Raw genomic sequence first — 27,718 nt, 5'->3', positions numbered from 1 at the left:
ACTTAGCAGAAATGCAATAACTTAGAAGAAACATAACAATTCAGCAGAAATATTGTAGTTTACCAGAAGCTACAACTTAGTAGAAATGTATTAATTTAGAATAACATAACTTAGCAGAAATTATATAATATAGTAGAAAATTAATAACTTGGCAGAAATATTACAACTTACCAGAACTGCTATAATTTTGCAGAAATGTAATAATTAGGCAAAACTGTCAACAGATAACAGCTGAAAACGCTGAAGTAACCTCAAAGTTACTTGTTTAACTGTGAAAAATTACCAGAAACATTAGAAAAGGAAGAAAACCAATTCAATTCAATTTTATTTATATAGTGCCAAATCACAACAAAAGTCACCTTAAGGCGCTTCATAGATACAGAGAAAAACCCAACAATCATATGACCCCCTATGAGCAAGCACTTTGGCGACAGTGGGAAGGAAAAACTCCCTTTTAACAGGAAGAAACCTCCGGCAGAACCAGGCTCAGGGAGGGGCGGCCATCTGCTGCGACCGGTTGGGGTGAGAGAAGGAACAGCTAACAGCTTCTCACATAGTGCTGTGACCAGGGTGAAATCCATCATAAAGTAACTGTAAACAGTAGAACCATTAGCATGAATGTTATGGTTCTACTCTGATCAAAACTCAAGTCAGCAGTGTGACCTGATATAAAATGATAAAGAGGAACACATGTGACCTTTATGAACTTTTCAAAATGACTTTATATTTCTGACCCATTATCTATATATATTAGAGCAGATGTGGAAAACCACTGTTAGACCTACTCTATACTAACACAAACACAGTCAAAAATTCATTGCTAATGTGACATGTGGTCCTTTTTGCCTTTGACCAATGATATGCTGGTTACTTGGACCAGTTTAGTATTTGCTGTCACAGAGGAATGTTAACCATAAATCCAAAAGACAAAACTGAAAAAATATGTTAATTGCAAACATGTTTTTGCTTAGTAAAAGGATTGAAATAACATGGAAACTGTCACCTTAAAGCCTCATTGTAAATATCATCACAAATAGATGTTTTCCACACAGTTAAGAAAGCTCCACCACATCCAATCACCGCATATAAATCTAAAAGAAAACAACAACAAATAAAATGTAATTAACACAAGGGAAGTCTAATGAGCTTGGAAAGAAAAATGTCTGGACTTCTTTGAGTTGCTTGAAGACGTTTCACCTCTCAGCCGAGAAGCTTCTTCAGTTCTAAGAGTCAATGGTGGAGAGTCCCAGATTTAAACCCAGTGGGAGTTTCCCTCCAAAAAGGGACAAAGGACCCCCTGATGATCCTCTACCTAATCACATGAGCCAAGGTGTGAAAGTGGGTGTGGGTCCCAATCAGCCAGGGTTTCGGGTGAGCTTATTGTGAAACCTGGCCCCACCCTATCATGTGATTTCCTGAGGTCAGATGGCCCAGGATGTGAGTGGGCGTTAAGGTGTCTGGGAAGGGATCTCAAAACTGGATTATAGATGGCAGACAGTTGGTGTCGTAAACCACCGCCTCTGTTCAAAGATGGTTGCTCACAGTGGACGTAAATGGCTTCTTTCACTCCTCTTTCAAACCATCTGTCCTCTCTGTCCAAAATGTGAACATTGGCATCCTCGAAAGAGTGACCTTTGACCTTAAGATGCAGATGGACAGCTGAGTCTTGTCCTGTGGAGGTGGCTCTTCTATGTTGTGCCATGCGCTTGTGAAGTGGCTGTTTGGTCTCTCCGATGTAGAGGTCTGGGCATTCCTCGCTGCACTGTACAGCATACACCACATTGTTAAGTTTGTGTTTAGGAGTTTTGTCTTTCGGGTGAACCAGTTTCTGTCTGAGTGTGTTACTGGGTCTGAAGTACACTGGGATGTCGTATTTGGAGAGAACTCTCCTGAGTTTCTCTGATACACCGGCTACATAGGGGATGACAATGTTGTTGCATCTGTCTTTCTTATCCTCCCTCGCTGGTGTCTGATGTTCTTTTCTGTGCATCTTTGCTGACTTTATAAACGCCCAATTAGGATAGCCACATGTTTTAAGTGCTTCCTTTACATGTGTGTGTTCCTTCTTTTTCCCTTCAGGCTTAGGGGGAACATGTTCTGCCCGGTGGGGTAGGGTCCTAATTACTCCAAGTTTGTGTTCCAGAGGGTGATGGGAGTCAAACAGGAGGTACTGCTCCGTGTGTGTGGGCTTCCGGTAAACTTCGATGTTGAGGTTGCCGTTCTCTTCAATGTGCACAGCGCAGTCCAGGAAAGGCAAACAGTCGTCCTTTGTGTCTTCCCTGGTGAACTTGATGTTTTTATCCACGGCGTTAATGTGCGCAGTGAAGGATTCCACTTCTTGTGTTTTGATTTTGACTCAGGTGTCGTCTACATATCTGTACCAGTGGCTGGGTACTCTCCCTTTAAAAGAGCCAAGAGCCTTCCTTTCCACTTCCTCCATGCAAAGGTTGGCTACAATAGGTGACACGGGGGAGCCCATGGCGCAGCCATGTTTTTGTCTGTAGAAACCCTCGTTGTATTTGAAATATGTAGTGGTAAGGCAGAGGTCTAACAGTGTGCAAATCTGATCGGGTGTGAAGTTGGTCCTGTCTTCCAAGGAGCTGTCTTCTTGTAGTCATTTTCTGATAGTCTCCACTGCCTCTGTAGTGGGTATGCACGTGAAGAGAGAGACTACATCAAAGGACACCATGAGAACCTTCACAGACATAACACAAGGGAAGACTTTTGATTTAATAACTAAGCTTAAAACAAGTGTTACCTTTGAATATTTGTGGGAAAAATCTGATGCTACCCCAAGAATACAAAGCCACACTGGAAATGATGACAGGCTTGCAGCCCTCTGTCTTCCTGGAGTGAGGTGCCTGATCAGTAAGTTGACAGAAGTCGGTGTCTGTAAGAGTGGCCAAACACTGATACTCTGTCCACTTTTGTAGAGTCTAAGAAGCTGGAATGCAGGCACACTGGACGAACTTGTTCTAAAAAATACAGAAAAAGGAACATTTTATTTGTGTTAAGGCCTAAAAACGACAAATAAGTTATACAATGAACAATATTGAAATACCTTATAGGTGCTGCAGGCCACATAACCAGAATCCAGAGCAATCTCACACTCACATGATGGTGAGGAAAGACATGAACTCTGCAATGAGGTTTGAATGTCTCAGTTGGGACACTGAAGAACTCAGAAGACAGCAATACCTGCACAGAGAGACAGAGTAGAAAAAGCATAGATTTGTAATCCATAATGTCAATTAAAACTCAAAAAGTTTCAACAAGTATAATCATTTGAGTGTGGAATTATTTATGCAATAAACAGGATTTAAATAAATTAATTGAATTAAAAGCACTGACATTTTTTATCAAAAATAAAGAATCATACCTCTCTCTGCTCTGAGGATCACTGAGCATCTCTGACAGGAAATACAGTTTCCTCAGTATCAGTCATAATTGATGGTCTCAGAGGTGTGTAGTGTGGCAGCATGATGATGGTCTCCAGATCAGGCAGGAGGTCAGGTGATGGGTGTGTCATCTTCTCCATTGAAGACACACTGGTATGGCAGTTCATAAAACAACAGTCTCCTTGTGGCATGTAGTTATCTGTGCAGTCCAGCACTGATGGATCAGGTTTGGCTCAGCAGTTCATGAAGATGGTGTTAAGATGTTGTTGTTTCAGCTGAGGATGGTGAAGTTTGAAGGTTTTGCCACAAAGGAGACTGTGCCCTGTCTGAAAAAATACATCTACAAAACAAGTGCTTTTAACACCACCCACGCAGCTCAGCCCCCAAGTGTCTATGTAATGCTGGTATGGGGTGTCGGTTACTAAGTCTAATTAGTGCATCAGAAAGCGTGGGCTACACCTAAAGCCCACACTTTCTGATGTCTTTGTTTATTAGCAGCTTTTTCCAGCTGCTCAGAGAATTCTGACTTGGCCTTTATCCACCCAAACCCAAACCCACCCAGATAAAGGCCAAGTCAAACTCACACACCATACCAGCATTACATAGACACTTGGGGGCTGAGCTGGGTGGGTGGTGTTAAACTGTAGTCGGGAACATTCAGAAAACTATCCATTTACTTCTAAATCAGTTTTTATACATATTCTGTAAGCTGTACAAATGTTTTTCTCTACATAATGTATCATCATAGACATCTCTGGTAGCCTAAAGATAGTTTAAAACTTTTGACATTTTTTACCTGTAAAACATGATGAGCAAAAACTCATTAATCACAAAAACTTTTGATTCTACAAAATCTACTATAATCAAGAAAATATAATTGTCTGTATTTATTCATGTGACTCATAATAAATACCTGCATTTATCTGGGATTTATTTATTTACTATTTCATATTTTGAAGCCCTTGGAGGGGAAGATCTTGTTTGTTGAGATACGTCACAGTAAAAAGATTTAGTCATTTAAAACATGAGAATAAAAAAAAATTATGTTGGTTTAATAAATGTTGCAGCACATTTCAGATCAGAGGTGCATGATAGCAGATGTTCTCTGCTCTGCATGAAGTTCAGCCAATGATTTGGTGAAATGATTAATAACATTGCAATAAGAAAGGGTCTTCTGACAGACAGAGTAGGGAAGACAATTTTTTCAATGAAAAATCTTTTTCAGGCTCTACAATCAGTAAACTCTGTAACAAACATGATCTGTAATTGTTTCAAAACTCACCAGACGACTTCATGATTGGCTCAAGGACAGGACACAAAACACAGGGTTGTGGTAACTGTAATATGTTCTCAGGACACCTGAATGGAGGCTTTTCTGTGGCTGAGAAATGAAAATGAGGTCAAGCAGGGTGTTCTTGTCTGTAGTGGCAGAAGTGATCAGCTGTGAATACCCTCTCGACTGAAACTGCTCCAGAATCTGTTTTCTTCCACTCTGTAACTGGTTCTCATTAAAATCTCCACACACAATTATTGGGTGACAGTCCATTATTTCAAGTGAATCTAAAAGACTTACCAGGTTTTGCATGAACGGTGTCAAACTGTAGTCAGGGGGTCTGTACACAACCGCAATGAGCGCAGGGAATGGAGCCTGAACCTTCAACACTAAAAACTCAAGATCAGTGACATTATGCAGATACTGTTTTACCTGAACCTGAAAATGATTCCTCAAATACACAACAACTCCACCACCACTTCTGCTGGCCATGTGAGGAAAGTTTGTGTAGGACACATGTCTGTTGCGTTTGAACATGGTGTAGCCGTCCAAATGAAGACTATCTGCAACAAAGGAGCCTTGGAGGTGAGACTCTGTGAGACACAAAACATCTGCTAAACACATTTCATGATGACTCTTGATGTCGCTGATGTGAGATGGCAAACCCTCTGTATTGTGATGGATCAGTGTAAGAGTGTCAGGTCTGCTGGCTGTTTCTCTGACCTGAAGAAGAGGCATCATTTCCTCAACACTTGCTTGTCTCATGGTTTGGAGCGCTGCAGTTACCTCAGGATTGGCATAAATCTTGTTCTCATCCAAGTCCTGTAAATACAATCCACTGAGAGACGTCACCCTGCTGAGAGCAACATAAGCCATACCTGGTTCAAAAATGTTCTTCATTGAAACTACAGCTGTCTGTGTTGTAAGACCCTGAGTTTTGTGAATTGTGCAGGCAAATGCTAGCTTTACAGGAAACTGTCTGCGTACCGCTCCTTTAAACTTCAGACTCTCCTCTGCTCTCTCAATGTAAACCAGATCATCAGATGCTGCATTAGCACTGCGGTTGCTTCTTACAGACTGCCGGTTGTCCATTCTGAGCCCCAGTTTAATTATTTGTCCATCATTTTCAGATCTCACCACCTTTACCAGTATACCAAAAGCACCATTGACTAAACCGTTTAGTGTGTCCAAGTTTCTGGTCAGCATCACTCGAGCTCCTTCAGCAACGTTCAGAGTGTCAGGTAAATTATTTCGCCCACCTGTAAATGGTTTGTCTCTTCGTGCCATTCTGCCTGTACATTTATCCTTCTGGAAATCGTCTGCAGTGATGATTATGATGTTTGAATGAAGCTTCTTCAGGGTATCTGTGTTATGGGATTCCACATTCTTGTTGGTGGCATAAATGTGTAAGACCTCAGTTGGACATTCTTCTGGTGCAGTCACAGCCTGTGACAACAAATCTTTGTCGCACTGAGAAAGCTCATCTGTCTTTTCTTTGACTCTAATCCTGTTCAACATCTCTGCAAAGGCCACATCATCTTTCTGACGCATGATCTCGGTTAGAGTGATCATCTGAAAATGTTCCTGCCATAGGTCAATCTGTTCTGGATCGTAAACACACAGAGGTTTAGACTGTCGCACTGGTGGCAGCTGGTAAAAATCTCCAACAGCTAAAACTGACATTCCGCCAAAAGGTCTTTGAGTGCCTTTGATTTGTTTCAGTCTTGCATCCACATAGGCAAAAAGGGGTTTTGAAACCATTGAAATCTCATCAATAACAATAATTTCAGCATTTATAAGCTCAGATCTGACTTCATCCAGTTGATTACCAAGTCCTTGAATGGGTGGTTTCAGACTCCTGGGTAGTTTCAGTAGAGAATGTAATGTAGAGCCATTGATAGAAAAAGCTGCTGTACCGGTAAATGAAGTCAGTAAAACAGTTGGATTTGATATGTCAGCTTCTTCTGCATTAGCAGGCAGTCTGCTCAGGATCTTTGATGCTTCAGAGTGAATACACTTAATCAGATGTGACTTTCCAGTTCCTGCACCACCGTTGATATAGAAGAAAAATGGATCTGGGTTCAAACCACAAACTCGCTGAATACACCAGTCTCTTATGGCATAGAACACGCAGGCCTGCTTCTGGTTCAGATTCTGATACATTACACGTACCACAGCTGGATCTACTGCAGATTGTTCTCTGACGGCTCTGATCTCTGTTACAGCATCAGACTGACGACTGTAGTCGGGAACATTCTCCTGTTCGTTCTCATCATCAGAATGTCTCTCAGGAAGATTCTCATCACATTGCAGCCTCACAACTTCAGATTCAGGAGCCAGATTACACCATTCATCGATCACAACATCCCTATTTTGTTCAAACTCTTCCAGTGCACTCTCAATATCCTCAGAGTTCTTCTCATACTTGTCTTTATTTCTCTTTACAATCCTTTTCACAGACTCACTGTGGTCTGAACATGGAAGTCGTACACAACCTGAGCTGTAGAAGGACTGATAGGTTTGGAACCCTTGTGGTTTCAGTTCCTGCTCTGATCTGTGTGGAAGGTAAAGTCTCAACAGTCGACCATAATATTGCTCAGGATCTTTTTCTTGTGAGCAGTGGTAATATCTGATTATAGCTGGTTTATCATTCTTTCGCCTTTGTACAAATCCAAGCTGGTTCAGAAGAGGAAGCACATCTTTTCCTTCATTTGGACCACTCACCAACCTGCACAAGGCAGCAAAATCAGCCAGTGACATTTCCTCATATTCTGGTGTCTCAGGTCTGCATTTGTATTTATCACTCAAACTTGTCATCCAAATATTACAACTGTCATGTGTTGTGCTTTCCAGGTAGCTCATCGGGCGACTCATTTTTACTGGGTTATCATCTGTTGGTACAAATACAACACTGCGGGAACATTTTTTCATTTTTAGGCCACAGACTCGAGTCACACACTCCTGTGCGCTGATTTCTCTCTTTTTTGAGTAAGCCTGCATCACAGCTCTCATTTCGTCACATTCATTGACCGTGTTCTTTGCAGAGTTATCAATAACTGTCTTCAGGTATTCAGAGAGGCCAGATTCTTTCTTCGTTATATATTTACAGAGGTATTCTATACATGAATAGGCATTCAAAATGAATGAGACATCTAAATTAGAGTTCCAGGCTTCAAGCAGGTGTGGGTTGTAATTGTTGATCCAACAGTCCTTTGGGTCACGTTTCAGAATAAGAGCTGTTTTCTTGTTTATGTCTTGGAGGCATTGTTCATACTCATTCATTGTCAAGTTGCATCGTGACAGAATCTGCTCTATGGTGAGCGAAGCAGCTTCAGGTTCCTTCAGCAGGTTCATCAAAGGTCTGAGTTTGGCTTTTGCTGCTTCAGTGTCTGAATCCTCATCTTGTCTCACAATCATTGTTCTTGTGGCTGGTGGTTTTGGAAACCCAAATCTACAACCAGAGTTCACACTCTTAAAGCATGTTTTTGTGTGGTTTTTGCTGTGCTTTTGTAGTTCACTGACTTTTTTGTGCAGTTCAGGTTGTTTTTCTGGATCAGGGAGTTGACCTGAGATGTATCTGTCCACAAAGTCACATACAGTTTGGTCATCATCCACATCTACTTCTACCTTTTCTTGAATCCACAGCAACATGTGTATATGTGGACTACCTCTGTGCTGGAACTCAACTCTGTAAAAGTAATCAATGATTTCACCAAGGGGCTGTGCAGGAGAAAAAAGCAAATCTCTGAACAAAGCCTCAACACGTTTATCAAACATTCGCATGGTGGTTACTGGATTTGATCTTAGGATTTCACACTTTTCTGACCAGTCCAGGGCTTCAAAATCAACCTCTTCACCTTGCTGTCTCTTTATTGCTTGAGTCACTTCAGGCCATCTCATCTCAGCAGCAGAGAAAGTGACAAAGAACTGAGGTGTTCCTATTTGACGAACCATACTGAATAGATCTTTGGTAGTTTTCTGCCAGTAAGCTGGAGTTCCTCTGAGTGGCTGCATAAATCTGATTGCATCTTTATTTCTTACCAGCTTCTCTACTTCTGTCTTACTTTGTAACATTCCTGATGTGATTTTGCGTCCATCTTTCGTCATAGTTTTACCTTTCCTTAACTGTATTGTCATGCTGGAATTAGCCAAGTGTATTTCAGTGACAAACTGTGAGAAAAAAAGGTAATTTGTATCTTTAGCAAATCTTGCATCAATGTTGAAAAGCCTTGACTTGAAGTAAGCACTCGGTGTGAGCTTGAGACGTCTCTTTTCATCCAGTGTATTCTGACCAGTAGGAAACTGCACAGGAAATGCCATGGCTTCCAAATGAGGAGTTCTGAAGAAGCTAACAGGATTGTTTCTTTCTGCAGGTGCCACACAATATGTGTTATCAGTGAAACAGAGAATCTCTTCTGAAATGTCTACAGGCTGCAGACAACTTTCTAGAGCAAAACCTCCATTGTTCAAATCACTTTCTGGTTCCTCTGGATTGATTTCCTCTGGTTGTTCATCACAGGATTGCATATTAATATCTTGTTCACTTTCAGACTCACTTTCGCACAAAAGGGCATCTTTTTCATAGTTGTCAATTTCCATTAAATCTGCTTCATCATAATCATCACTTCCCATGCTGGCTTCATCAGGTAATGTTGGATCACAAAGCAATGCATCATCTCTGATAACAATATCTGTGTACTGTGGGTGAATCTGTTTGAGTTTACGCAGAGCTTCAATGAGTTTAGACCAGGTGACAGTCTGGAACAGCTGATGGCCTTTGTAGCACAGTCGTCTTTTCAATTTGACCCTCATTATCTGTGAATGGCTTCTGAGTCTGGGTAAACATTCAACTGTTTGTTGGACTTCAGATGGTACACACACCACATTACCACGTATGAGTCTCTGTCTGCCCTTTGGAAGTGGAATAATCTTAGCAAATGGTATGCATTTGGCAATCAGATGTCTCTCCAGAATGTTGAGATCACGAAGTTCAGCTGGAATATCCTGCAGTTCTAAACCATTAACAGCAGCAAGCCTGGGCATGCATCCACTTTTGAGGGAACTGTGACACGTGTGACAGATATACTCCTTTTTTCTCTCAACAGGAAAGCTGCAGTGATCATTACATGCTTCATCACACACATGAACAAATTTACCAGTTAGACACTGCTGAGCTACAGTTTGGTGTTTTGAGTAATTTTCTCTTTTGCAGATTTTCACCTGATTAGGAAAAGAAGCTTTTAGACAAACAGTACAAACATGAGATGGTGCTGACTTAATGTTTGATCTGAAACGAGATATGGCCTCATTCTGGTTAAATCTTTGGTCACAGGTTTCCGTGTCTGCTTAGTGTATATTTCGGACTTTAATTCATGAACACGTTCATTTAACGCTGGTGCTGGTGCACTTGTAGCTGTTTGTCTGTATTCGGTTGTTTGATTAGCATCTCTTTTGTCAGCAGCGTTTTCACTGCGAAACTCGATGGGCTGTAGCTCATAGGTGCAGGTTGGTGCGATGCTAAACATTCGGTACAAACGTTTGATCCTGTCAATCATGTCATTAAGACGTGCAAATTTCAACATAACTGCAGTTCCACCACTTACACTTAGCAACAATGGCATTCCTGTAGACTTACGTGGGTGAGGGTCAAAATATGCATATTCACCAGAAGTCAGCCTGCAAACTGCGATGACTGTTCCTCCCATGACTAGCAAAGCGTAACGAATGTCTGAAACCAAACACTGTAGTCCCTGTTCAAGACTCGGAAGATGATCTGTACCATCGAATGTGCCATAACGAGCAAACTGAGACATATCCACTTGATACTCGCGTCTGCGGCTGGTGACCACTGAGGGAAGCTCATCACAGGCTAGAAACACGCTGTTCACAAACCTCTTTCTGGCATCTGAGTACACTGCATGGCCTTTGTCCAACACACGGTTAAGATCTGCTTTGGTAATGAATTCATCCTCGTGTAAGAATGACAGGAAAATCAAACTGTTAGCCATGCATTGCTGATTCCGGTACTTTCCATACTTAGGAGAGGCCTGGCTTCGGGATGCACAGATACTACTCACTTGTGGATGACTTTCAGTGTTTGTAACTTCTACATGAGACGGTCCTGGACCATCATGCTGTGTTTGTACAGTTACCTGGGGTTCAATATGGATTACCTGCATAACTTCAGGCTCTGGGACAGACACTGAGGGAACACCTCTCTTTACCACATCTGCATAAGACACTGTGGCTGTCTCTCCATCATGCTGTGTTTGTTCAATTACCTGGGGTTCAATATGGATTACCTGCATAACTTCAGGCTTTGAGACAGACACTGAGGGAACACCTCTCTTTACCACATCTGCATAAGACACTGTGGCTGTCTGAACACTGCTCTGCACTTCTGTGCTGGGAAAAGTTGAAACACACACATTTACCTGCTCACTGCTCTGAGAAACATTCACCTGTTCTTTCTCCTTCTGACGTCTAAGCTTCTGGGACTGTGACCTTTGACCTTTTCTTGGCATTTTGCTGAAGTACAACCTGGAGCTTATATGTGGTTATACACAAATGTAAACAAAACTCAACCTTGAAACACAGAAAAACGTATAACTCCTCAAGTTACTGTTAAATCTGAGAAATGTACTATTAAACTACTTTAAAATGTTTTTTATGAATATAGAAATAGATGTTAAAAAGCTGATTTGTACTCCAAACTCAAAATAAAGGAAATTCAATGTTCTCTGGAAACAATTTGGTCCGTTTTATTGTAGCTCTTTTAGAAACGGTATAATTTTACTTCTTATATATTTTTAACCAGACTGGTAAATAAATACAACTTCTGTAAAATGATATGCAGAATAAATCTCAACAATCAACAGGCTATAATAAAAGTCTTAGCTCTTAGGGGAGTTTATGTAAATCTTTCAGATATCTAAAATTTAAATCAAATATATGGAGCTTTGGTGGTGTGGTGATAAGATGACTGGCGATGAGGATTCTTCAGCTGGATGTTCTGCAGCAGTCAGGAAACAGGAAGTCTGGGTCCTCAGGCGCTTCTCGATGACAATACTAACTGAATACTTACACTGAGTGACAAAATGGGTTTGTCCTTAAATAATAATACTATAAAATTGCAGTCAAATGTTATAGCCAATGAAACAGACTAGAAAAATGTATTTGGATCTAATTTATTATTTATCTGAATGTATGTATTACAAAATAACCAGATTGTCTTATTACAACTAAACTTTTAAAAAGGTGATATTTTATATAATTGATCAAAGTAAGCCAAACTAGCAGTGTTAATTCCAAAGTCTAATGCAAAATTAAAATGACTAATGTAGGGCTGTGTAAGTAGTTTCTACTATAAGTTCTACTGTAATTCTACTACTGTATATTCAACTTTCTACTTGTAATTTCCAGCAAAATGACTGAATGTGAGAGTTTAATGACAGGAAAGAAGGAGCAGTAAGAGCAGAGATCTCTCAGAATTCTGTAACAGATAGATCAAGTACTGGTAACTTGGATTTCTCAAAACTTGGATTCTCAAAACTTGGATTCTCAAATTAGATAGAGCAGTAGAGATAGAGGGATACAAGATGGAATGGCTGTCAAATTAGATAGAGTCGGGAGAGTGATAGGATAGACAGAATTGCTTATAATGATAGAGAGAGAGGATCTTCTGCAGCAGGTCACCTGTAAGACACAAAAGGCCTGGAATTAGTCGTATTTCCAATATGCTTGTATTTATATTCTTCAGACTATATGGCACACCTAAAATCCTGTCATTTTCTCAAAAATATACAATGTGCTTAGTGTATCGATTCTGGTTGTGCTTACTGACCTCGAACGGGATTTCTGTGGTACACAGCGCTCAAAATTCTGTCAAATATTTTAGTAAGACTTCTGTAAGCTACAAAGCTGCGCCGCTTGATGTATTGTCAGAGCATTATGGCTTCCATAGTCAGGATCCTCGCAGAGTAATTTGTACGGTGCTTCAACATAACATTATGGTGTGTGTACAAGGACCTGGCACGTGCTAAGAGACATGCTTATGAAGCAGATTTCAAACTGATCAACCCATGAAGAGTTTGATGGATTTGTGGATGAGGAATGAACTGAAAAAGTGAGTGTAATGTTCTGTATTTTATGTGTTACAACTGAACAGTGTTGAGAGTTGTTTGTGAATGACTTGAATAAAGTTTGACTTATCTGACTGTTTTGTTTGGCTTAATGTGCCTTAAAAACGGACTTGTTTATTGACATTATGCCTTATAATTTCAAAAATACAGTACATGTAGGGCTTTAACCCTCTGGTCTCTATCTGGCCATTTTTGGCCACTTCACTTTTCGGTTTTCAACCATTTTTGTTCTGTTAATGCAAATGGAATGAAACTTTCCAAAGGTGTGTATTTTATTAAAATTTTTTATTTTTCAACATCAGCTCCTTAATAATGTCAATAATATTCACTATACACCAAATTGTTCCCATTTTACTGATTGTGGCCATTTTTGGCCAATTGAAACCCATTATAACCACCTTTTTTGATTCCTTGTTACTGGCAGTACTATAGCATGCAATTTAGGTAAAATTGCTTTCATTCTAAACTCAACACATGAAAATTGTAGTTTTTCATTTTTTCTACCACATGACATCCTTGGGCCATTTTCTGCCAAGCAAGCAATTTCATGTAATATTCTTGGTTTCCACTAGGTGGGGTTGATGGGTTACCACACTCCAATGGACCAATATAATGAAACAATTTTGACATAGGTTTGGTCTTAAGGATCTGATAGTTTGTGTTTGTGCATGACATTGCAGCACAAACATGTATTTGCAAGATAGACTGGAATAAATAATGACGCATCAAACATTACATAGGCTGCAGTGAATTCCTGTGGATGCAGGATATTGAGCTTTGAGGTTCCCAGTCAAACTTAGCTTTGAAGCACATGTGAAAAGCACTTTTACTCTTGTATTTTTCATAAAAAGAGACCATACCCAAAATATTAACTCTAGAAACAAAAACAAAAACAAAAAAAACCCCAATCACAGGACATTTTGCACAGTTCAAACCTGCAGCTGCAGCGCAAACAACAACAAACACTGTTTGTAAACGTGTCCTGGAGTTTATGCAGGTGCAGACGTTGCTACTGCTGTAAGTAAACCTAACAGCTTCCAGACCATTTATTCTGGCAATATGGCAAGAAGGTGGGAGTGTCCCCCCCCCCCAAGAGGGACAAAGGGACCCCCTGATGATCCTCTAATCGCCTGAGCCAAGGTGTGAAACTGGGTGTGAACTCTGGCTGATTGGGAACCACACCCAGTTCAAAGCGTATAATATCTAAATTTTAATTATATTTTGGTTTTCATGACTAGGACTGGTGCTAATTTAAAAAATCAAGTCAATGAAAGTAGAAAAATGTTTTAATATATATGAATTTTATAGTATTTTGAAAACGTAAACATGGGTGGTCATTTTTGGCCACGAACAAAATGAGAGGGATTTTTTTGTTTTTCTGTCACTGCACAAAAAACCAAAGATACATAAAACTCATTGATACTTTTAATTATTGCTATGCATCTAACCTCCATCATGGTTAGAAAATAAATCAGTTTGCATGTATTATTTAGAAAAAAAATGGGGATTTTATGCTTTTATCCCTTTATCCCTTTATCCCTTTGTAAATCATTAAAATTATGTAATTTAACTGGTATTTAAAGGGTTAAAAGTCTGGATTTGAATTAAATTTTTTGTCTTGATGAACAGCACTGATACTAATCTAAAAAATCAAGTCAATGAAAGTAGAAAAATGTTTTAATATATATGAATTTTATAGTATTTTGAAAACGTAAACATGGGTGGTCATTTTTGGCCACGAACAAAATGAGAGGGATTTTTTTGTTTTTCTGTCACTGCACAAAAAACCAAAGATACATAAAACTCATTGATACTTTTAATTATTGCTATGCATCTAACCTCCATCATGGTTAGAAAATAAATCAGTTTGCATGTATTATTTAGAAAAAAAATGGGGATTTTATGCTTTTATCCCTTTGTAAATCATTAAAATTATGTAATTTAACTGTGATTTAAAGGGTTAAAAGTCTGGATTTGAATTAAATTTTGGTCTTGATGAACAGCGCTGATACTAATCTAAAAAAATCATGTCAAAAAAAGTGGAAATTTTTCTTAATATATATGAATTTTATAGCATTTTGTAAATGTAAACAGGGGGTGGCCATTTTTGGAAGTTTTTATGTTTTTCTGTCACTGCACAAAAAAACAAAGATGTATAAAAGTCATTGATACTTTTAATTATTGTTATACATCTAACCTCCATCATGGTTAGAAAGTAAATCAGATGGCATGTTTTATTTGGAAAAAAATTGGGGTTTTGCGATTTTTTCCATTTATGAGTTCCTAGGATTATGTGATCTAACTGGTATTTAAAGGGTTAAAATTATGAATTTGAATGAAATTTTGGTCTTGATGAACAGCACTGGTACTAATCTAAAAAATCATGTCAAAAAAAGTGGAAATTTTTCTTAATATATATGAATTTTATAGCATTTTGTAAATGTAAACAGGGGGTGGCCATTTTTGGCCACAAACAAGCTGAGAGGAAGTTTTTATGTTTTTCTGTCACTGCACAAAAAAACAAAGATGTATAAAAGTCATTGATACTTTTAATTATTGTTATACATCTAACCTCCATCATGGTTAGAAAGTAAATCAGATGGCATGTTTTATTTGGAAAAAAATTGGGGTTTTGTGATTTTTTCCATTTATGAGTTCCTAGGATTATGTGATCTAACTGGTATTTAAAGGGTTAAAATTATGAATTTGAATGAAATTTTGATTTTCATGAACAGCACTGGTACTAATCTAAAAAATCATGTAAAAAAAAGTGGGAATTTTTCTTAATATATATGAATTTTATAGCATTTTGTAAACGTAAACAAGGGGTGGCCATTTTTGGCCACAAACAAGCTAAGAGGAAGTTTTTATGTTTTTCTGTCACTGCACAAAAAAACAAAGATGTATAAAAGTCATTGATACTTTTAATTATTGTTATACATCTAACCTCCATCATGGTTAGAAAGTAAATCAGATGGCATGTTTTATTTGGAAAAAAATTGGGGTTTTGTGATTTTTTCCATTTATGAGTTCCTAGGATTATGTGATCTAACTGGTATTTAAAGGGTTAAAATTATGAATTTGAATGAAATTTTGATTTTCATGAACAGCACTGGTACTAATCTAAAAAATCATGTAAAAAAAAGTGGGAATTTTTCTTAATATATATGAATTTTATAGCATTTTGTAAACGTAAACAAGGGGTGGCCATTTTTGGCCACAAACAAGCTGAGAGGAAGTTTTTATGTTTTTCTGTCACTGCACAAAAAAACAAAGATGTATAAAAGTCATTGATACTTTTAATTATTGTTATACATCTAACCTCCATCATGGTTAGAAAGTAAATCAGATGGCATGTTTTATTTGGAAAAAAATTGGGGTTTTGTGATTTTTTCCATTTATGAGTTCCTAGGATTATGTGATCTAACTGGTATTTAAAGGGTTAAAATTATGAATTTGAATGAAATTTTGATTTTCATGAACAGCACTGGTACTAATCTAAAAAATCATGTAAAAAAAAGTGGGAATTTTTCTTAATATATATGAATTTTATAGCATTTTGTAAACGTAAACAAGGGGTGGCCATTTTTGGCCACAAACAAGCTGAGAGGGTAGTGATTTTTATGGAATCCAGAGGGTTAAATAGTAAAGAGTTCTACAGTAAATTATTGGACTGAACAGAATGACAATGTTTAACAAATGATGGTGGAACTGTTATAAGGACATTTTTACGTTCTATTAAAACAATAAACTAAGTCTATAAACTCAAACCAAGACGTGCTGCTACAGTAACTTACTGTAAATATTATATGGTCCAAATAAACCCACACACTGAGGTTACAGCAGACAGTTTCAGGCCTCCTGCTTTAAACACTTTATATCCATTAAACTCAAAATTATTTATAGACTGGCCAAAAAGAACACAAAAACTTTCTCACATTTGCCTAAAAACATCTTGATGATCAGCAAGAGCTGTGCGGACTCACAGTACTAAACTGAATCTTCTAAAGTGAGAGAAATATTTCAGAAAAACACCAGCATTAAAGTCAAACATGGTGCCGTTACTGTGATTGTCCAGAGTTCCCTTACTACTTCAGGACCTACATCAACTCATCAGGTCCTGGGCTTAAGTTTAATCACACTTGGGATTTGCAGCAGGAAATTGATCTGAAGCACACAAGCAAGTCCAACTGAATGTCTTGGTGTAGACTAACCAGAGTCTCAACTTTAATGAAATTGAGATCCTTGAAAAGATTTCAAAACACTATTTTGGACCTTAATTAAGACAACTGAAATTAAAGTGGACCAAAATCCCCCAGTGATGTAAATCAGTCATTACTAGTTACTATAAATGCTTGATGGTAGTTGTTGCTATCACGGCTTTCACAGCTGGGTATTAGAGAACAGATAGCTGTGGTTTGGTTTTTTCTGCTTCACACATGAAATCATCACTTTAAAACTTCTTTTTTTGTATTTATCCAGGTCATCCTTGTTAGATGATTTGAAACGTGACAAAAAAGCATGAAAAAAATAATCTGCAAGGAAGAAAGACTTTTCCCAGCACTGTACCTCAGACAAAACCTATACTTACCAGACTTGAGACGATCAGATCAGTCGCCTAGAGAAAGGAAACAAAACATCAGATCACTGTTTAATGATTCAAACCGTTGAGCCTCTTCACACACAATCCAATTTACTGTGACATTAAATAACTAGTCAAATCCTCAATTTCTTCATGCCTTTATGAACTCACTGTAGTCTAAAGAGGGCACAATTTAATTGCAGAGTCTCAGATGGCTTTAACATGTTTAATAAAAACATTCATACTACAGAATTGCAAAGAATAGGCACCAATATTTGTCGGCACAAATGCAGGATATACCAAATATTTCGTACACAGAAGCTTTGTGGCTCCAACATTTTCTATCATAAGTCAGCTCTAATAAAATGTGAAGAACGACAACTTTTAATCTAATTTCAGATTAAAAATGTTGAATACAAATTAATCATTTAAATCAGAAGCAACAGAAAACCACAACAACAACAGTGGCGCACCATTTTTTTTAATGAAAATTTCTTAAAATATTACACTAAAAGGTCATTCCATTGTATTTGTTGCTAGCAATATTTATGTGTTTTGCAGTATATCCCTTTTTGGCAACATTTATATTTTAATTTTAAAACATTGGCTTTAATATACCTACTCACAACTGTACTTCTCTTACATTTTATTATTGCTTAAGTGTTTAAGCTATCATTTATAGGCTACGTTCACACTGCAGGTCTTAATGCTCAATTCCGATTTTTTGATCAAATCAATTTTTTTGTCTGCTTGTTCACACTACAAATAAAATGCGACAGCAAACGCGCTCTAGTGTGAGCGCTCAAAGCGGCCCGCATGCACAAAAGGAGACGTCACACACAACGCGCTCTGTTTAGACCCAGAGCAAACAATATTGTTTGACTGATGGCCGTTAATATAAAGACTTGTTTCGGACTTTACGTTTCCCAATTTTTGCTTTAAGTTATTTTGTTATTTACATAATAATGTAAATAACCTAATAATTATCCTTATTGCTGTTTTAGAGGAGCGGTGTTGCAGATTTCTGTCAGAATCTGCAGATTATACAGAACAAATAAAATGTTCACGTTGTCTTCCCAACAGTTTCACTGACATCTACAATGGATGGCCAGGAAGCGTTCGCAATGTCTTCTCAGGCGCTTCTCTGGTGCTGATAATTGGCGTCTGTCTTCTGTCAGTGACGTAAAAGACGGATATAATGCGACATGACCGTTCAAACAGCAGTCGCTTTCTAAAACATCGGATATGTCTCGGATTCAGTACCACATACGAAAGTGACCCAGATCGGATTTGAAAATATCAGATTTGTGCCGTTCACACTGTCATACAGTGGGGTGGCTGTAGCTCAGGTGGTAGAGCAGGTCATCTACTGATCGGAAGGTTGGTGGTTCGATTCCTGGCTTCCCCTAGTCTGCATGCCAAATATCCTTGGGCAAGATACTAACCCCAAATTGCTCTCCGATGCATCCATCGGAGTATGACTGTGTGTGAATGTTATCTAGAAAGCACTTAGAAAGATGTGCTTGTCTGAATGGGTGAATGCACAAGTTGTGTAAAGCGCTTTGAGTGCTCAGATGAGTAGAAAAGCGCTATATAAGAACCAGTCCATTTACCATCATACCATGATACCATCACTGATACCAACATGACAAAAAAAATCTGATTTGATGCGCTTTCGCCTGCAGTGTGAACGTCACTCAGGCAAAAATACTTCTAGTGTTTTGACTTTTTTGGCTAATTTATAAGTGGAATGAGAGAGAAAATAAAAATCGATAGCTGTGGTGCTCTTAAGTGTTTAAGGTACCACCTATACTCACACTTGAATCCACAAACATAAGGAGAAATCGAACAACTGCATAAAGATATCTCTGACATTTAACTATGTTTGGACTTGATAAGCCATCAAAAATTAAAATCAGACATTAATGGGCTATTAAACTTCATTGACATTTTCAGGGGCAGTCAGTGGTCCTGTGTGGGGGCTTTGCTGCTACAGATTCTAAATCCTGACTATTTGTCTTTGCCCATGAATGAATGGCAAGATAACACAAATAGCCAAACTACTGTAAGTAAATTACTAAACATTATCATTACTGTCTACTTACCAGCAAAGGCTAAACCAAAGATCTGTTCACTCTGTGTAACAAAAGACAAAGAACAAAAATACAGGGTCAGACAACTCCAATCAGCATTAGAGTCAATACTGCATCACTCTCTGTAGTCAAAAACATTCTGGAAACATCTTTGTTTACCACAGCTGGAATACAAACAACAACTCTCCTCTGTTTTCTTTTTCCGCACCCTAATAAATATTATCATCTTCATAAAGGTAATATGTAGTTTTATCCATTTGCAATAAGCCACACAAGTTTCTGAGTCATGTAATGCTCCACAATTTAGGTTCAGTTACATAAGAGAGTAGATATTGTAACCAATGATTTGCTACACCTGGCACTGCACACTTTATTAAATGGTGATGTCACAATTTAAAAGTAGGCAACAATCACAAATGATAGCTTGTATGGAATGTTTGTAGGTTTTAACATTTGAGGTGGCCTGCATTCAAATTCTATTAACACAATAAAAACAAACAGAGTCTATAAACTTACACCAAGATGTGCTGCTACAATAACTTACTGTAAATATTATATGGTCCAACAAAACCAATACACTGAGGTTAGAGCAGACAGTTTCAGGCCACCTGCTTTAAACACTTCAGATCCACTCAACTTACATTTATCCCACAAAAAACGTGCCTTAATCCCCAAAATTCTCAAATCCCTGTGTCTGTGTGTACTTGCTTGGGACAACAGTATATCATAATATCTGGGGTTCCGTTAACATAAAACATAAAACAATTTACTCTGTATGAATTTTGGCAAAATGAGAAATTTGGAGACAGCTAGTTTCTACGCAGCAGTTTCTACATATTTCAGTGACATTTGGGGCATGTTTGATACACAGCAATAAGCACTCCCCTAAATCTATGATAAACTTATCATAGCTGATATTAAGGCCTAATTAGCAAAATTTAGTATGATGATAATTTCTTTGTAGATCATTTCATGATAAAAAGAACAGAAATGAGTGCTGTATCTGAGCTGTTGCATGTAAGGTCTTTGCTGGAGATTCCCACATTTCTTAAACAAACAAAGAAACAAACAAACATGACTTTCAGACACAGTTCATCTTTTGTAAATTAGGCCAGGATTATTAAAAAAAAAACAAAAACAGTCTTGATAAAAATATCAGGCCACTATAAAATTTCTTATGTTTATGTTTTCATCCCACCTATATTTTGCAAGTCATTATGACAAATTACAAAAAGCAGTTTTCAGGCAGTGATTTAAGGGAAAAAGCTTTTGAAATCCACAATGCCCTACCACCAGTGGTCTCAAACTCTGGTCCTTAAGGCCTGGTGTCCAGAAACATTTCTGTGTCCCTGTTGCAACACACCTGAATAACATTAGTAGGTCATTAGCAAAACTCTACAGAACTTGACTGCATGCTGAGGTGGTAATTCAGCCATTTGATTCATGTTATAGCAGCTCATGAGTGAATGAACATGATGTAATGAAAGTACTTTTAGAAGTACATTTTTCCAAACACTTAAATTACTTAAATTTTAGTAGTCTTAGGGGATGCCACTTCAGCATACAGTCAAATTCTATACTCTTACTAATGACCTACAAATGTTATTCAGGTGTTTTGTAACAGGGACACGTGGAAAAGCTTCAGGATACCGGCCCTTGAAGAGTGGAGTTTGAGACCCCGGCCCTATGTGAATATTTAATTGTCCCTAAACTGCTAGCCGTGAGCTGCTCTAACGTGAAACAAACAGATATAGTTCTGTAAAGGTTTACTAAGAGATTTCTAAGGATTTGGAGACCCCAGAAACAAAAACCCTCACAGATGTTGTAGCTGAACAGGCAAAAACAAGTTGCCTAATAATACCTCGATGATAACCAAGAGCTGTGCTGACTAACTGCACTAACCTGAATCATCTATAGTGAGAGAAAAACACCAGCATTAAAGTCAAACATGGTGCTGTTACTGTGATGTCCCAGAGTTCCTTTACTACTTCAGGACCTTCAGGACCATCAACTCATCTGGTCCTGAGCTTAAGTTTAATCACACTTAGGATTTGCAGCAGGAAATTGATCTGAAGCACACAAGCAAGTCCAATTGAATGAATGAAACAAAACTCTTGGTGTAAACTAATCAGTCTGGACTTTAATGAAATTAAGATACTTGGTATGACTTGAAAACCCTATATTGGGCCTTAATTACGACTTTTTCCTTTTCTTTTTTTGCCTGTCCTGTTTGAATCTAATTAAGACAATTCTGAAATTATAGTGGACCAAAATCCCCCAGTGATTACCAGTTACTGTAAATGCATGATGGTAATTGTTGCTATCAGGGCATCCACAGCTGGGTATTAGAGACCAACATGTTTTTACATTAGACCAGGTTGTTCTGGTTCAAAAATGAAATCATCACTTTAAAACTGCTTTTTGTATTTATCCAGGTCATCCTTGTTAGATGATTTGAAACATGTGAAAAAAGCATAAACAAAATAAATCTGCAAGGAAGAAAGACCTTTCTCAGCACTGTACCGCAGACAAAACCTTTACTTACCAGACTTGAGACGATCAGATCAGTATCCTAGAGAAAGGAAACAACACATCAGATCACTGTTTAATGACTTAGACTGTTGAACCTCTTCACACACAATCCAATTTACTGTGACATGAAATAACTAGTAAAATCCTCAATTTCTTCAAGCCTTTATGAACTCACTGTAGTCTAAAGAGGACAAACTTTAGTTACAGAGTCTCACATGGCGATAACATGTGTAATAAAGGCATGCATACTACAGAAGTGCAAAGAAGAGGCACCAGTATTTGTTGGTACAGATTAGGGCTTTTTAGCTCCATCATTTTCTATCACAAGTCAGTGCTTAATAAAGTGTGAAAAAAACCACAACTGTTAACCTCATTTCAGATTAAAAATGTTGAATACCATTTAAAAAAAAAAAAAATAGAATCAACGGAAAACCTCATCAGGTTTTAGTTCTGATCTGAATATTGAAATCCTAAAATACATGTAAATTTTGACATGTCATAGTAACAACAGTGGCACACCATTTTTGCAATTACAATTTCTTAAAAATTATAATAAAAAGTCCTTCCATTGTACCTGTTGGCAGGAATCTTTTTGTATTTTGCAATATTTCCCTTTTATATATAATTTTCAAACACATTGTATCAAGCAAATTATTAAGAAACTAATTTAAACTTAGTGTATATAAATTACACACAGAACACGAACAACTGTATAAAAACAGTTGTTCGTGTTCAAACATAAAAATCAGACATAAATGGCCTGTTAAACTTCAGGGACAGTCAGAGATCATGTGTGGGGCCTTTGCTGCTACAAGGTATAAATTCTGACCATTTGTTTTTGCCCATGGGTAAATGGTAATGTCACAAAAACCAAACTACGTTAGGTAAGTTGCTAAACATGTTACACAGTGACAATGTCATATTACAGTTACAATTGCTGCTTACTTACCAGCAAAGGCAAAACCAAAGTTCTGTTTCACTCTGTGTAACAAAAGAACAAAAACACAGAATCACCCAACTGAAATCAGCATCAGAGTCAATACTGCATCACAATCTGTAGTGAAAAAAAAATCTGTTAAATTCTTTGTTTACAACAGCTTTACTATAAACACCCCATCTTCTCTTTCTGCACTTTATTAAAGATTTCTGTCTTTACTAAAGTGATGTGTCGTTTTATCCATCTGCAATAAGCCACAAAAATTCCTCATTAACGTAAAGCTCTAATACTTTGGTGCTATTACATAACACAGCAGATACCACAAGCAATGATTTGCTCGCACTGCACACTTGATCAAATGATAACATCACAGTTTCAAAGCATGCAACAATCACAAATGACACTTGATACTATAAATGCTTGATGATTCTGTATCTACAGAAATGCTTTGATAAGCCTTTAAAATTAAAATTAGACATAAATGGCCTATTAAACTTCAGGGACATTTTTAGGGACACTCAGAGGTCTAGTGGGGGGGCTTTACTGCTTATAAATCCTAAATGTGTTTTTGCCCATGAGCAAATGGCAAGATATCACAAAAAGCCAAACTATTGTATGTAAATTGCTAAACATGTTACACAATCCCAATTTCATATTGCTTCAGTTACAATCACTGTTTACTTACCAGCACAAGCAAAACCAAGCTTCTATTTCACTCTGTGTAACAAAAGACAAAAATACTGGATCAGAAAACTCAAATTAGCATCAATACTGCATCACTCTCTTTTGTCAAAAAGATTCACTAAACTTCTTTGTTTACTACAGCTGGAATACAAACAACAACTCTCCTCTGTTTTCTTTGGTCTACATCTCATTTAAGATTGCAATAACACCTTTACATGAAAAACTGCACGATATATTTTTAAGGCTTTAATGTTTGAGGTGGTCTGCATTCAAATTCTACTTCCTAAAATATTATCAACTGCACATAGTATCATTAAATATGCTGTAGTTTTAAAATAAATATCTATGTACCATACTAATAATAATATACTGCCATATTTTATTTATGTGAAGGTGGGCTGTTGTTTATTTCATTAATTTTCCACAAAGTGAGAATTTAAACTGTGCCGCAGATTTAGGTTGGCACAAACAAGCCTTTGTTAAACAGTTCTTAAAAATTAAAATGGTAAATGGCCTGTATTTATATAGCGCTTTACTAGTCCCTAAGGACCCCAAAGCGCTTTACATATCCAGTCATCCACCCATTCACACACTGGTGATGGCAAGCTACATTGTAGCCACAGCCACCCTGGGGCGCACTGACAGAGGCGAGGCTGCCGGACACTGGCGCCACCGGGCCCTCTGACCACCACCAATAGGCAACGGGTGAAGTGTCTTGCCCAAGGACACAACGACCGAGACTGTCCAAGCCGGGGCTCGAACCGGCAACCTTCCGATTACAAGGCGAACTCCCAACTCTTGAGCCACGATCGCCCTAAAGTCTCCTGTTTAGAAGTTCTTAATATTCTTGGGCTATGTTCACATGTACACAGGTACTTCTGAAAACGGAAATTTTTCTATGCGTTTGCACCTTTCGTCCACACTTAAACGGCGTTTTCGGTGACTGAAAATGGAGATTTCTAAAAACGCTTGCCAGGATATTTTCGAAAACTCCATTTTTGCATTTATGTGTGGACAGGAAAACAGAGAAAACGCAGCGCCTTTTTTGACGTCACACCGTGCGCCACGTTATTGTTTCGGTGAAATGCATTTCTACAATACTGTTACTGTTAATTGTACTCTCTGCAGTGTTTAAATGCTTACATATACACACACAGTTACTGTCCCCCCTCACATATGACTCGGTTCTGCTTTTATGCCCCATCTTTGTTTGCTATTTCCCACCGAGGCTTCTAGACTTCTGATTGGCCAACATTTCTACACGGTTAGGAATATATCGCCATCTGTTGCTTTGGCATGTTGCTGGCAGCGTTTTCCTGCATTTATGTGTGGACGGGATTATTCTTTTAAAACCAAAAACGGAAAAATCTCAGTTTTCAAAAATACCCCTGTATGTGGGGACATAGCTTATGTTTAATCGTCAGTTTCTTCCTCCCTCCTTTCTCTTAATTAACCCACAAGACCTGGACAAATGTGACTCTTTTTCTCCTGTGTTCGGTCAGAGGCGTAAAATGGCTCCTTTGATCTTGCCGACAGCTAAAACTGAATCTATGGGGGTCGTTAAAAACGTTACAGCCTAAAGAATGAGGCTGTTTTAACCAACTGATTTGTGAAGAGAGCTAACTGCACCTTATTTAACAGACTGAAAAACACGAACACACCAAATGTAATTAATAAAACAATACAATAACCGTGGTTTACAGTCAAATGAATTATCTTAATTTCACACTGGGCTCATAAGAGCGCTAGGCGTTAGCATTGGGTTGTTAGCGTTAGCTCATCAAACACTGCTTTTACATACAAAAATGACAATTTTTCACTAAAAAGCAACCATTGTGTTACTTTAATATGAGTTATAACTCGGCTGGCTTTATAAATCACTAACAAGAACTGCTTAAATCGCGCAAACAGAGTATAGACATTTAGGAGAGGAGAGGAACAGCACTCACCGAGAGCGGACTCAACAAAGTGTGCAGAGAGGCGGATGTCAGCCAGTCAGGTAAAAAATGAGGCGTTCACGGGTAGTAGGAAATTCCATTATTGCAGAAATACTATAAAAAGCAGAAATACTGTAAAAAGCAGAAATACTATAATTTAGCAGAAATACTATATTAAGCAGAAATACTATAAAAAGCAGAAATACTATAATTTATCAGAAATACTATAAAAAGCAGGAATACTATGATTTTACAAAAATGCTATGATTGAGCAGAAGTACTAAGCTGTAGTAAAAGTACTTTGATTTAACAGAAATACAATTATGGAGGAGTAATACTTTAAAATGGGAGAAATATTGATACACACACACACACATACACAGAGCCTAAAGGGAACAGTATTTGTGCCATGGAGTGTTAACAAGAATGTGAGGTCCATATTAGAAAAGCTGGTAAAATCATAAAACTTTGCAGAATTGTAATAAATGATGAATATGAATTACTGGTCTGTGATAGTGCATTAATTTGTAGGGAGAAAAACATGTAGACCAAGGTGGGATTGAACCCACGACTTTTTGGTTGTAGACCCGTGTCATTACCAACTGCGCCACTGGGAAAGAGAACGAGTACCTGGAAAACAGGGTGATGAGCAGTCAGAATTAGATCGGTGAGAGGCGAAAAACGCCGTTTTTTGGAGTTACAAAACGTCGTGTAACCAAAAACTAGGAGGACTAGAAACATAATTCTTGTACTGGGAGAATCAGCGGACTTTGGTGTACTTTGTCTGCGATTTTTATTGCTCTTTGTACAACTGTCGCTGAGATATGACGAGAGAAGAAACGGCAGACCTCAGATATGATTGGCTGGCTGGGAAGCCGTGCAGGCCCTGATATGTAAATTTCAGGGCTAAGTGTCTCAGTCCTCACAGAGGATTGGCTGCCTGGGGACCTGGCAGTAATATATAAAAATAGTATGATTAAGCAGAAATACTATAATTTAGCAGAAATACTATAAAAAGCAGAAATACTATAATTTAGCAGAAATACTATAAATAGCAGAAATACTATAAAAAGCAGAAATACTATATTAAGCACAAATACTATATTGTCACGGTATGGCATGGCAAACCGTGGGGGGTGTGGGGAAGGAGGACCCAGGCGCGTTGCTCTGTGTATAAACAGTGCGTTTATTTACAGTGTGTGGAAATAACAACAAATTCCTGTGCTTTCCCCAGACTCCCGTGTCGTGTCTTCTCCCAGTGTTTGTGCTCTCCTCTCCCGTGTCTCAGCACTCCCCGTGCTGGCTGCTGTCTGGCACTCCACCCCTCTCCTGGGGACACAATAGAAGCAGCCGTCAGGACACATACAATCGCGGGCATACACACACACTAACCAAGCACAACTGGATGTCTGACGTGGAGTCTCACGCAATGATCCCGCGTCGGTGGGAGCTCCAAGACTCTCTTAAGTAGCTTAAGGCTTAAGTAGCCAGAACCAAAACAAGCAAAAACAACAAACCCTCCCAGGTCACAGTCCCAAAGTCAGACCGCGCATCCCGCAGCGGCGCAAAAAAAGCGCCGCTCTCCTGCTCGCCGCTCTCCTCCGGCTGCGGCGCGGGCTCCTCCCGCTCGCTGATCCCCCCCGGCTGCGGCGCGGGCTCCTCCCGCTCGCCGAGCTCCCCCGGCTGCGGCGCGGGCTCCTCCCGCTCGCCGAGCTCCGGCGCGGGCTCCACCCGCTCGCCGAGCTCCGGCGCGGGCTCCACCTGCTCGCAGAGCAGCGGCGCTGGCTTCTCCTGCTCGCCGAGCAGCGGCGCGGGCCCCTCCGGCAGCGGCGCTGGCTTCTCCTGCTCGCTGGGCAGCGGCGCTGGCTCCACCGGCTCGCCGAGCTCCTGCTCGGGTAGTGCGAGCTCCACCGGCTCGCCGAGCTCCACCGGCTCGCCGAGCTCCTGCTCGGGCAGTGCGAGCTCCACCGGCTCGCCGAGCTCCTGCTCGGGCAGGGCAGGTCCGGGTGGCGACGTAGCAGCCGGTGAAGAAGATGGCAGAAGGGTGACTGCAGGCGGATGAGATGACGGCGGTGCCACAGCTGCAGATGTTGAAGCAGCGAGTGGTGTGGAGACCTCTGACCGAGGTGATGTTACCTGCG

General features: G+C 39.0%; 1 protein-coding gene and 1 long non-coding RNA gene across 7 annotated transcripts; one reads left to right on the top strand and one right to left on the bottom strand.

The window, feature by feature from the left end:
• Positions 1 to 361: 361 nt before the first annotated feature.
• On the bottom strand, positions 362 to 27,265 carry LOC146490287 (uncharacterized). Of its 6 annotated transcripts, none has more exons than XM_085153359.1 (10): positions 25,590 to 27,265; positions 23,642 to 23,673; positions 22,969 to 23,000; positions 22,033 to 22,059; positions 19,500 to 19,530; positions 17,404 to 17,430; positions 3,380 to 12,366; positions 3,062 to 3,198; positions 2,759 to 2,975; positions 362 to 2,640 (listed from the first exon to the last, which is right to left on the bottom strand). In XM_085153359.1, exon 7 carries the CDS (start codon positions 9,712 to 9,714, stop codon positions 4,690 to 4,692), a length of 5,025 nt encoding a protein of 1,674 aa, XP_085009485.1. In that variant the 5' UTR covers positions 9,715 to 12,366; positions 17,404 to 17,430; positions 19,500 to 19,530; positions 22,033 to 22,059; positions 22,969 to 23,000; positions 23,642 to 23,673; positions 25,590 to 27,265; the 3' UTR covers positions 362 to 2,640; positions 2,759 to 2,975; positions 3,062 to 3,198; positions 3,380 to 4,689. The 6 variants fall into 6 exon arrangements, with proteins under 6 accessions (XP_085009485.1, XP_085009483.1, XP_085009482.1 ...); XM_085153357.1 differs by having other exon boundaries at positions 23,642 to 26,906; positions 26,992 to 27,265; XM_085153356.1 differs by having other exon boundaries at positions 23,642 to 27,265.
• LOC146490288 (uncharacterized) lies at positions 16,458 to 20,625 on the top strand. Its single transcript, XR_014872845.1, has 2 exons — positions 16,458 to 16,942; positions 20,312 to 20,625. It is a non-coding gene; the product is annotated as an uncharacterized LOC146490288 (long non-coding RNA).
• Positions 27,266 to 27,718: the final 453 nt, after the last annotated feature.

Source organism: Neolamprologus multifasciatus, unplaced genomic scaffold, assembly GCF_963576455.1.
Source record: "Neolamprologus multifasciatus unplaced genomic scaffold, fNeoMul1.2 scaffold_41, whole genome shotgun sequence".
Classification (NCBI taxonomy): Eukaryota; Metazoa; Chordata; class Actinopteri; order Cichliformes; family Cichlidae; genus Neolamprologus; species Neolamprologus multifasciatus.
Note: the sequence above shows the minus strand (reverse complement) of the source record. Positions and strands in the feature narration are given on the sequence as shown.

Excerpts from the sequence above, each read along its gene's own strand:
- LOC146490287 (XM_085153356.1), bottom strand. The coding sequence starts at position 9,714 with ATGCCCAGGCTTGCTGCTGTTAATGGTTTAGAACTGCAGGATATTCCA.